Source organism: Cupressus sempervirens, chromosome 4 (assembly GCF_028749045.1).
Source record: "Cupressus sempervirens isolate cs-2001-9-10 chromosome 4, ASM2874904v1, whole genome shotgun sequence".
Taxonomy (NCBI): Eukaryota; Viridiplantae; Streptophyta; class Pinopsida; order Cupressales; family Cupressaceae; genus Cupressus; species Cupressus sempervirens.
This window is the reverse complement of record NC_143121.1, coordinates 55,408,355-55,420,692: the sequence shown is the minus strand read 5'-3', so window position 1 is coordinate 55,420,692 and position 12,338 is coordinate 55,408,355. Positions and strand designations below refer to the sequence as shown.

Sequence of the window (12,338 nt, the reverse complement as noted above, 5' to 3'; positions counted from 1 at the left end):
AAACTCCAATGGGGAATTTTCCCAAAGACATATAAATAGATTTGATGAAAAGGACCCCAAATGGTATTTCCACGAGAAAACCCAGCTCTAACAAACTAGAACCATGGAGGAATATCCTACCAATTCCAAAGGTTATCTATTATGGTCCCAAATCTTTCCCAAAATAGGGTCACATTTTTATAGGACTTAAAGATTTCACCAAAAACTTTGTAAAACCATTTGATCCCCAAAACGTGGAGGAAGCCACCAGATTGGCAAAGAAAGTTGAGTCTAATACAATTAATGAAATGACTAAGAATTTACCAACCAAGGCATACCATGAGTATGAAGGGTCAAGAAAATTTTATAAAGGAAAAGCATGTTATTTTTGCAAAGAACAGTGGAGTATTGGGCACCAAAGCCAAGGCAAGGAAGCTCTCAAGCAAAAAGAGGGCATAATGAAGAAAGGCTTATGTTTAAGGTGCAAAGAACCATGGGCAGCAGGACATAAGTGTGTGAAAATGAATCAATTCCATAGAATACAAGCAATATCTGACAAATTAATAGAAGGATGGCTGCATAAGAAAAAAATACATGATACAAGAGATCTCAATAGCATCCAATCACTAAATGAAGAGGAAAAGCAATGGAGTTTTGATGAAATTCAATCCTAGTTATGACAATGGCGCACAAATTTGAGAACCAAAACAACAACCAATACTAGAGAAGAAAGGCCAAAAAGTGGAATTAGAAATCAAAATTCATTGATTTTAAATTAGTTGGAAATTATCAATATTAATTTTATATCAGAATTGGCAGGTATGACTTGTAACAAGTAAAGAATTGAATATTGAATTAGAGAATGAGAATTTGTAAGGAAACAATAAAGTACAAACATATTAATGCAGGTATCCAATTGTATTTACTTATGCTTAGAATCTTTTCAATTGCTTGTATGGAACTAATTTAAGATCACACATTTCTAGAGCTTTTAAAGAGATAAAGTCTTCTAGGAATTAGAAAGATGGATAATCTTCAAGGGATATACATAGAGGCTTGGGAAGAGATAAACTCTCTCCTAAGGATTATATAGACCTAAAGGAATATCCATAGAGGCCTAGGACATAAAGTCTCTCCTAAGGATAGTAGAGTGGATAAATCTTAAAGTGATATCCATAGAGGCTTGAGACAAGATAGTCTCTCGTAAGGATTGTAGAAATGAGTAAATCCTAAAGCGATATCCATAGAGGCCTGAGATGGGGTAAAGTCTCTCCAAAGGATTATAGAGATGGATAAATCCTAAAGGGATATCTATAGAGGCTTGGGATGAGATAAAGTCTCTCCAAAGGATTGTAGATTTGTGCATCCTAAAGTGATATATCCATAAAGACGTGGAAAGAGATAGAATATCTACCGTGAATAATAAGGGATGTATCCTAAAAGGGTATCCATAAGGCCTAGGAAGAGATAAAGTCTCTTCCAAGGATTATAAGGATTACTCCTCAAGATTCATCCTAGGACAAGGCAATGCATAGTCAGGAGCAAGAAAATCCTACAATACATTAAATAAGTTCCAAAATTGAATTACTCTTAGTATTTTAAATTAAATATTATGATGTTTTACAGATTTGTAAGTTTATATTCGCAAAAATTTATAGAGTTCTAACCTCAAGTTGAAATTTCAAGGTTATTACATTGGATATCAGAGGTATATAAGTGGGCATCACTTACACTAAAAGTTTGCATTGCTTGAGGACAAGCAATTTTGGGAAGGGTGGACTATGATACCCTTTGAGTATCAGCAAGAGAAATGTTGCCTCCTTGTCATACCAGCATGGCAATCCTCTTTGTGTAGTTTATGTTAAACTCCTTGGAAAGCTTATTGACCATCTCCTTTAGGCATTGGTTCCTCATGCTCCTCGCTATCAAACATCACCTCAATATAATGGATTTTTCCCTTGCCTAGGCATCAATGATTTGGTTCCTTTGACTCCTTACAAAAGTATAGAGATTCCTCCTCAATCTTGTCTAGTGGCCTCACCCAATGATGGCTTCTTCAGATGGGGTTTGTTGTCTTTCTCCTTTGGAGCCAAGGGTCGCTGGAGGTGAGAATAACTCTTGGAAGAAGAAGAAGAAAAAGATGCTACCATGTTACATGCCCTCTTGATTTCCTCAGAGAGAGGGCTAGGATTGAACCCTTTCATCCATCCTTTTAGTGGTTCTATTAGACCATCTATGAACAGCATAATCTATCATCTCTTTGAGATGTTCATCACCAACATAGAGAGTCTTTGAAACTCAGCAATGTACTTCTCAACTGACCCAGTTTGCCTCTGTTTTGCCAACTCCTTGAAATTAAGTTTTAGATCCTTATTGTCAAAACAATCTATAAGTCTTTCTATAAATTTGACATAAGAGTTTAGCGGATCATGATCAAGAGTGACCAAACTGTAATGCCACCATTCCTTAGCAACTCTTTCCAGGTGGAGTGTGACAAATTTGATTTCTTCTTCTTTAAGCATTGGATTGAGATGGAAGTATGTGTATGTCTTCCTCACCCATGCCTTTGCAAAGATTGATCTAGATCCATCAAATGGAGATAGATTCACCTTGCCTATTTTTCTTTCAAGGTCATTATTAAAGTAGCCACAGTTTCCACTGTCGGACTACCTCATTCTCAACTCAGTATAATCTTTGTAGGATATATCCCCTTCCATATTCACATTTCTCCAATCTTATTATAATTTTTCTTGCATTTCTTGGAAGGTAGGTTCCCGTTCTGTATGGAGTGTTTAAATTTTTGGAGGAAAATTTGGCATCGGGGGTCAAGGGCACGAGAGTTCAGGGTTTATCCTTCCCATAACCGAATTATCACTATGCCCATTTTGTTCTCCATATATTTTGCCTTGACCAACTTGCATAATGTTTCCTCCATGAGTCGCTAAATGTCATTGATCTGAGCTTGATTTCTATTGAGCTCTCTTAGCAAAGTTGCAACTTCTACAGTAGGGTCTTATGGCTCCCGCATTCTACCAACAGAGTGATACTATCTATTTTTTCTAGTACAAACATGCATTCACTTCCCACAGGATAGCAAAATCACTAGCTCTATTACCATTATAATCTCCTACAAATGTCATGGGAAATGTAGGTAACCTAATATGCTTGGCCTTCAGCTATGTTCTTGTGAGATAATATGTTAACAAGGACAAGGGCCTATGGAATTGACTGGCTGTGCCTCTACAATGATAGAGTGTAAAGGGGCATGCAATAGTGAAAGTATGGTGGGGAGAAAGACAATACACAACGAAGAAAGGGAGAAGTGAGGGTATATGCTAGAGAGAGGGAGAAGTGAGGGCATATGATAGAGAGAGGGAGAAGTGAGGGCCTATGGTGGAAGAGGAGGAAGTAAGGGTGTATAGTGGAAGGGGAGTGATGGCGCACGATGATGAGGTAGGGTCGTACGAAGTCAAGAACATATGGTGTTTTTGCAATCTGCATGGTAATTGGGAGAGGGTGGGATATTGTAGAGGTTGTACAGGTGGGGTGCGGTGGGAGTTATATGTAAGTGTTGTGGGAGTATAGAATGGTGTTTGTATAATGCCTCCAACAAACTTCACAAATGGAGTGATTTATGCCTTCTGAATGCATTCGTCATCTATAAATAGTAGATTAATAAATTCATGCATAGATAAGTCAACTAAATATGAATTGCCAAAGACCTATTCCTTGATTAATTAATGGTAATGCATCAGATTTGCTAGATCTGAAGCCAAGGGAAACAAGTACAATAGGGTGAGGGATGAATCCCACCGAAACTATATCAGCCAAATAGGGAAGGCCTTTCACTTCCGAAATGACAAATAGAGAAGAACTCCAACTCGAACTTGACGTACAATAAAAGAATTCAAATTGCATACCAAAAGCGTCCAACTCATCAGTATTGGGATGCAAGCTGGAAATGAATTTTACCAATAATGAAGGTAAACTGGAATCTTATCTCATGGTAATAATTATTAATTTTGAGTATTGTATGTGCATAAAAGGTATTATATGAAAGAATAAGTTAAACTTAGGAAGCATGTTACAATATGTTTCCATTGCTATCACAATATTCTAAAAACTAAATTAAACTATTGGGGTCATCATGTTTCTCCTTCCACTACTAGAAAAATTAATCTTGATTACTTCTAGATTTATAAACTTGCAAGAAAAATGCTGACGTATACAACATGTTTGACTAGTATATGTATACCTTAATTGTTATTCACAACTATCGTTCTTTTACATTAGATATTTTTGGTAGTTACTTGTATAAAGATTTAAAAATGTCATAACTCAATCAGAAACACATATTGATGGTCCCTTGGAACTAGATTTGATTTGGATATGTTGCCACTAATACAAAATATTTTTTTGCCAGGTGGACACAAATGTTGCACGGATAGTTGTACGTCTTGGATGGGTTCCACTTGCCCCACTCCCAGAAAGTCTTTTGATACATAAATTAGAGGAGTAAGTAAGATGAATAAACAAAGTTTTACTGATTTCAATGTATGGCAGTTCTAAACTGTAGGTCCTCAAAAGATTTACCTAAATAGTTCACAATTATGTTAATTCACTTTGGCTGTATAGTTGATGTCATATACAAAAAAGTTAGTTAGAGTCTAGACATATCACATCTGGAAATTAAACATAATTGCATTGTTAATAAGCCATAAGATTTATATCAAATTTTCAGTAAGGTCATTTTTGCCTGGTTTATGTCATGCAGGTACCCTTATTTGAACAGCATCCATCAGTATTTATGGCCACGACTGTGCACACTTGATCAGCGGACTCTGTAAATTTTTATGCTTTTTAGCAGACTGCAATTTTTAAAGCACGTACAGAAGCTTAATTTTAAACTTACACTGCAATTAATTAATGCATTTACTTGGGGAATAATGTTCTTAGAAGTGTGAAAATTGCATTGGATCCCAAGTTATCTACAAAGCAAAATTTGATATACATAGATAAGCAGTTTAACTTAATGTGGTTAGAAAACATTAGAACCACTGAAGTAAGAAGAGATGACTACAATCTTTGACAGGTAGGGACCATTTTCTCTCATCGACCTAACATAGTGCTTTTATATTAATATTTAGATAAAAAAACAAATTGTAGGTTCTTAGATATATTCAACTTGTTCAAATAAAACCTAAGAACTTAAGAATCAAACATGTAATATTAACTGTTAAAATGGTAGATGTACTTCTAATGTTGACTACAATTAAAAGAAAAGCATACGTGCAAAATAATGTCGAAAGAATAACACCTCTGCATTTAGCCATAACTATCTAGCCTCTTATTGTGGGTATAGAGGCAATTAATGCTTTACAATCTATATATCTTTTTTGTTAACCTTGAATACCCATATCCTTTCTCTTTAGTTATAGCCATAGTTTGTAGGTTCGGATTTAGTACATGACAAGCCCAAAATTTTCAACTTGACAAAAACAACTTGGCAACACAGGAAGTGCCTAATTTAAAGTCTCAAAAAAGATCATATATTCATCTTTTGGAAAATCCAATTACAAGTTGTGTCAGATAAAAAATAGTCATCTCAAAATAGAAATTTAGTGGCTATATGGCCAAACTAAGTGAAAAAAATGTTTTAACCTGTGTTTTGCTCACATTTGCGATTTTATCCATAGTTTTCCTGTATGTATAAAAAAAGCACAAGTTAGACTGGTAAAAAGTAATAGATAAAAAAAAATAGAGAGTACACAGCAACTCAGAGAGTATTTGCAGAGTTTGAAAAGCTTGAAGCCAAAAGTACAAACAGTGTAATTATTTATGAACCTTTATCAACAAATTCTATTGATGTTTTTTAAATTAAATCAAGGATGTAAAATGTTAAAACAAAAATATAATCATACTTTGGCGGTTCTATTTTTTTCTTGTCCAAGTATTCTACTTCACAATTTGTTAAATTAAAACAAAACATTTTACCATTATTTAATCTGATTGCATATGTGGGGGTTTTCAATTTTGTTTCATTGCATGACACTCAACTTCTTTTCTTCCTTTATTGTGTGCAGTTACGAACTTCACTATCAGTTGATTACATTTGGAAAGGTGTGCCTCACACACTTGAATAATATTAATTTGTTTCATTGCTTAGTAGTGGTAATGCATTTATGACTCTAAATAAGTGGAACACTATTTTTCAATTAATTATCAATTCATAAACATCTTATAGATGCAAAAGTAATTGTATTGGTTAGTATTAGCTCCACAGAAAAGTATAATGTGATCAATAAAGAATATTAAGCACAACAATAGAGTCTACCATTGTTCTCTCATACTAATGACTGCAAAGTTATGTTTATATTCAAGGTGTAATAAGATTAATGAGAAAAGTCATAACCAGCAGCTAAATTGCCCATACTGGATATAGTGAGATATGATAATCATGCTATACCCAAGTCACAAATGCTTAAATATAAAAAATAAAAATAAAAACTTAAGTGGATTTTTTTGTATGAACCCCTAAAATTGAAAAACTCAAAAAGCCCTGTATTTAGTTAGGGTTTGTTGGTCTAATTTTCCACCTACCAAAGATTTTGAAAATTATAAGTGAAAATAGTGAAAGAATTGCAGTTACCTTGTTTAGGGTTTCTAAAGTTTGTTTGTCCTTATAAAACCCTAGGTCAAAACGTTCCATCTTGGAGATCAATAGAAACCCTTTTTTCAAAGTTGATTTTAAAAGTCCAAAATAAGGATATGCAATTTGTTTGATATATCTTCTATCCTTGTGATATACGACAATGCTTTCACATTATTATTTCATGGCTTTCTATATGGTTAAGTTGTGATGTTGCGAAGTCTTCATTTTCAGCAACATCACACATCCTTGCTCACTAACTGTTCCTAAGGTAGCGAGGAGCGAAATGGCTTGTGTTAGGTACTGCGCGGTTTCATAGTAGTCAGTGGCAACTTTTGTATTTTAGTTGTGAACGGTCGCAAAGAGTATAAGCGCAAGGTTGCAGGTCTTCCAAACTTTTCTTATTTCAAATTGGCGACCATGCGAACAAAGGAAAGCAGTCAATATAAAGGTAAGTCACATATTCGCATGTGAGACCCAGCTGGAGTCTTCTAAGGTTGCGAAGTAGCAAAGGGAGGACACATATCCAAATGCTCCTAGATGGTAAAGCCAAATCATAGACACGCAGATTGGTCTATGACACATGGCAAAGAAATCTGACATATGCACATGATCGCATGGTCAAGTGGCCAGGATAATCTTCCAGCCGTGAGGTCGCGAAGGATATATGGCATTCAAAGGAAATGTCCATTGCTGGTTTGCAAAAGTTTAAAGCATAGTTGAAGTTTCAAGTTGCAAGAGGCGATCAAGTGATCATACAATCAACTTTTATGGCTTCGCACCATCACTGGAGTTAAATTTTAACTCGCGGGGAAGGTGGTGAAGTAGCGAATGTAGTGCATCACACTGTTGCAAGTTCTAACCCTAGTTAGTAAGTTGATGCTGCGAATGAGCGAAAGCAAGATCAAATGGTTAAGGTTGCAGGGTGTCGCATGTTCGCAAGGATATGTGTAGCAAATAAAATTTAAGTCACAATGTTGTAATGAAAGAATAACGGCTAGATAAAACAATGAGTGCGGCATCACACAGTTACTATAGGTATCTTACTAAACTGTTGCAAAGTTGCGAAGTGCTAAGAGGTGAAGCCCTAGTCGCATGGTCACGAGTATTAGTCTTAAGGCATAAAACAACTTTTTCAATGGCAAAGTCTGAGCTGGATAAGAATGTGATGAGCTAGATGTACAAAAATTTGGAAAAAGTGCAGATTTGGCCAGTTCGAGAAATTGATAGATTTTCAAGTGTGCCACTCTTAAATGCCAATTAAAGCCACGCCCTCATTATAGAAACTAATAAAGTCTGAATAGCGGGAGAATTTTCATTATCATTTTCTTAAGTTGTCTATTTTTTTGAGCAATTTTCAAGTGCAAAGTGATATCTAAGTGATTTTTTCAGCTTTCAGCATACAAAATTAACTAGATTTCTTGTAGAAATGCCTCATAGGGAGGGAGAGCTAATCACGCAAGCAATAATTGAGCAACTAGATGCACCACCGAAGGTTCCAAACACATTTGTAGAAGAGTGGATTCACATTTTGCTAGTTCAACTAATGCGTAGAAAGCAGATGATTTGATATTCAAAGACCCATATGCATTGTGTAGAGGTGCAGAAGTCCCTCATAGAAATGGGTATGAATTATTTTGGTTCTTCTATAGGAACAAAGCATCAAATGCTCCGATTTGGAATCCATGGGGAAGAAACTTAGGCAAATTAATCATTCTTGAAGTTTTTGTAGATGTCAACCTAGAGAAAGCCCTAATCAAATGTTATAATTCTGTCAACAAGACATTTCATAGGAAGGATAGAAGTGTTTTCTTATCCCTAGACAAGGAAATATTTATAGAAGTTTTTGACTTGGGGGGACCTATGTCAATGCCAATAGAGGTGGAGAAGTTAACTGAGAATTTCAAGAGTCATCAGAATTTCTATATGGGCTAGAACATGACCAGGCATATTTCGTCTACAAAGAAGGATGTAGGAAACATTCCAAAGAAGAAGGATCTTGACAAACATATGCCTTTGGAATTCTTCCAAAGATATTTTCAGAACATTTTATTTGGAAGCAACAAAGTCCTAGGTTTAGATGAAACTATGGAAGCACTAGGACATATTATGGCCTTGAATATCAAAGACCCAAACCATAATATAGGTTATGCTTTTGTGGATTATATCATTGAGAGTATTCTGTAAGAAATGATAATGTTGAGCAAGGAACGAGAAACAATCCAAGTAAGTTAAGTGTGAAACAATGTTACCATAAGATAAGCAACTCCAAGAGCATACACCAAGATGGTTCAACAATGGAGACAAGGATTTATAAGGGGAAAGCAAAGAAAACCCCTTGTGAGTTATTATGAATGAAGGCAAATGCCTAAAGAAGAGAGAGAGAGAGTGTTGGAGCAAAAGTAGCTCAATACAATAACATCAAGTGCTTAGAGTGGTGTGTAGTTGTGAAGAAAGAAGGAGGAGCATCTCTTATATAGAGATGAGAGAGGAGTTGCATTTGTAACTCCCATTTCTATGAATGCCACATTCATAATAGGTGTGTGCAAAGTGTCACAATCCTCTTAAGGAGGATAAACTAAATAAAGAAATAAACAAGAGTTGTCCTTACATGTGGAATAAAGGACAAACAATGACATGTCCTCCACATGTGTACAAGTGGACAAACTACATGTAGGGACCCTTGGAATATCCCAATTAAAATATATCCAAGGAAAGATTAACCTTTCTAACACCCCCCCTTAATCTTTAATTGGGGAGTTTACTTCAACGGGTTGTAAACCCAAATTTTTACAATGGAACTGAAATCTCTCTTTAGAAAGTGGTTTGGTTAAAATATCAGCCACTTGATCTTCTCCTTTACAATAAAGAAGAATAATTTGATTGTCTTCAACTTGTTCTCGAATGAAGTGATGTTGAAGTGAAATATGTTTGGTTCGGGCATGATACACTGGATTCTTTGCCAAGGCAATAGCACTTTGATTGTCACAATGTATAGGTGTAGGTAATTGTTGAGGTAGACCGAAATCATCAAGAAGTCTTCGAATCCACAAAGCTTCCTTAGCTGCATTGGTACAACCTTTGTATTCAGCTTCAGTTGAGCATAGGGAAATAGAGTGCTCCTTTTTGCTTTTCCAAGAAATTGGACCTGAACCAACAAAGAAAAAATAACCACAAGTGGATTTCCCATCATTGGGATCTCCACCTAGATCGGAATCAGTATAGCCATGTAAAATAAATTCAGAGTTTGGATCATAAAATAAGCCTATATTAATAGTTCCTTTAATATACCTTAAGATGCGTTTGGCAACTTTAAAATGAGTTTGTTGAGGTTTAGACATAAAGCGAGACACTAAACCAACACTATAAGCAATATCAGGTCTAGTAAGAGTTAAATAATTTAAACTTCCTACTAACTGTCTATACAAAGTTTCATCAACAAAAGGAGTATTCATATCATTCATTAATTTAGTTCCTAATTCACATGGAATTGAAACATGGTTAGAGTCATTCATCTTAAATTTTTCTACAAGATCATAAGCATACTTGCTTTGAGAAACAAAGATACCTGTAGGAGTTTGAAAAATTTGCATACCTAAGAAGTAATGTAAGATACCTAAGTCGGTCATTTGAAATTTTTGTTTAAGTTGGAATTTAATATCAGAAATCAAAATGTCTAAACTAGAAGTGAGAATTAAATCATCTACATAAACAATAACAATGATAATATCATCGTTAGTATGTTTAATATACAAATTAGGATCATTTTTGCTTCTAGTAAAACCTTGAGAAATGAAGAAAGAATTAATTTGAGAATACCATTCTCTAGGCGATTGTTTAAGACCATAAATAGATTTGTTCAATTTGCAAACTAGATTTTCAGTACCTTTCTTAACAAATCCAGGAGGTTGAGCCATATAGATTTCTTCATGTAACTCACCATTTAAGAAGGCACTTTTAACATCCATTTGATGAATGGGCCAATTCATTTTAGATGCTAAAGCAAGAACTAATTTGATAGTAGGCATTTTAGCAACAGGTGCAAAGGTTTCATTATAGTCTAAGCCTTCAATTTGGGAAAAACCTCTAGCAACTAGTCTAGCTTTAAATTTACTAATTTCATTATTGGTATTCAATTTTGTTTTATATAACCATTTACATGAAACTAGATTTTTGCCAGGAGGTAATGTGACTAAGTCCCAAGTGTGATTAGCAAGTAACGAATCATATTCCTCTTGCATGGCTTTCTGCCAATGAGGGTGAGAGTTAGCTTGATCAAAAGACTGAGGATCGTTAGAATTCATAATAGTAGTCATCAAAGCATAACTACAATAATTAATCCTTCTATGTTTAATTCCACCCGATTTGGAAATATAATCATCAGCTTCATTGATGAGATTTTGAGCCCATTTAGGTTTACGTTTAGTTGTAATGGAATTATCACTAGAGGAAGAATCATGAGTAAGAAAAGTATCATTAGTATCTATTTGAGTATCATGAGATGTAGGAGCAGAAATAACCGGTGGTACTTGATTAAGAGAAAGAGTAGGGTTAAGAGAAGGAGGTTGGTCCTCCACTAGCACAATTTTAGTGCCACTGAATTCTTCATCCATTGTAGTAGAGCAATCATGAACTCCATTTTCTGCAATACAAATATCTCTGGCAACTTGAACTTTGTTAGTAGTGGAATCATAAACACGATAACCCTTAGTGTTTTCATCATAGCCAACAAACATATAAGGAGATGACTTAGCATCTAATTTATGCCTTTTCTTTTTAGGCGTATGAACATAAGCAATAGAACCAAATATCCGTAAATGATGTAAATTCGGTTTCCTACCAGACCAAGCCTCTTCTGGAGTGATAGCCTTGAGAGCTTTGGTAGGAGTCCGATTAAGAATATAAGTTGCACAAAACATGGCTTCAGCCCAAAATTTATAATGCAAATTCTTAGCATGCAACATGCTTCGAGCCATTTCAACAATGGTCCGATGCTTTCTTTCCGCTACACCATTTTGTTGTGGTGTATAAGGAATAGTAAGCTCGTGCTTAATTCCACACGATTTCAAATAAGAATGAAAAGCATTATTCACATATTCCTTCCCATTATCAGTTCTAAGAATTTTAAGTTTATACCCAGATTGCCTTTCAACATATAATTGAAATTCAATAAATATATCAAGAACTTGATCCTTGCTATGCAAAAAATAGATCCAAGTTCGTCTAGAAAAATCATCAACAAAGGTAAGTGCATACCGAGAACCTTGGATGGAGGTATTCTCCATGGGACCCAAAAGATCACTATGGACAAGATGCAACTTATGAGTTGCTCGCCATGATTTTCCACTTGGAAAGGGCTCCCTATGCATTTTACCACTCATACAACCTGTACAGGCAATCTTGGAAGGAATAATGTTAGGCAAGCCATCAACCATACTATGCTTTTGCATGAAAGTAATATAATCAGAATTTAAATGACCAAGTCTTTCATGCCATATATTGAAATCAATAGAAGTGTGTAAAGAATATCGTGAACTAGCAAATTCATGGAATTTAAACAAATTGTCATTATCCATTTTAGCATGAGCAATCACTTTGAGGGTTTGAGGATCTATAATATAACATGTATCTTTGTAGAACTCAACTTTATAGTTCTGACATAGCTGTGAAACAGAAAGTAGATTAGTTTTCAAGTCAGGTACATATAAAA

At 35.0% G+C, this 12,338-nt stretch overlaps 1 protein-coding gene and 1 long non-coding RNA gene across 6 annotated transcripts in view; one reads left to right on the top strand and one right to left on the bottom strand.

Annotated features, from left to right (window-relative positions):
• LOC149559912 (uncharacterized) overlaps window positions 1–12,338 on the bottom strand; it is a 207,799-nt gene that overhangs the window by 178,079 nt on the left and 17,382 nt on the right. For all 3 annotated transcript variants that reach the window (XR_016363638.1, XR_016363639.1, XR_016363637.1), the window contains exon 2: window positions 5,641–5,680. This is a non-coding gene — a long non-coding RNA (uncharacterized LOC149559912). The remainder of the gene's footprint in view (window positions 1–5,640; window positions 5,681–12,338) is intronic.
• Window positions 1–12,338, top strand: part of LOC149559913 (transcriptional activator DEMETER-like) — a 212,555-nt gene that overhangs the window by 183,393 nt on the left and 16,824 nt on the right. For 2 of the 3 annotated variants that reach the window (XM_089824363.1, XM_089824361.1), the window contains exons 11-13: window positions 4,403–4,494; window positions 4,754–4,822; window positions 6,063–6,099. In XM_089824363.1, coding sequence (XP_089680489.1) covers window positions 4,403–4,494; window positions 4,754–4,822; window positions 6,063–6,099 — 198 coding nt within the window. The remainder of the gene's footprint in view (window positions 1–4,402; window positions 4,495–4,753; window positions 4,823–6,062; window positions 6,100–12,338) is intronic. The other variant, XM_089824362.1, reaches the window with a different exon arrangement.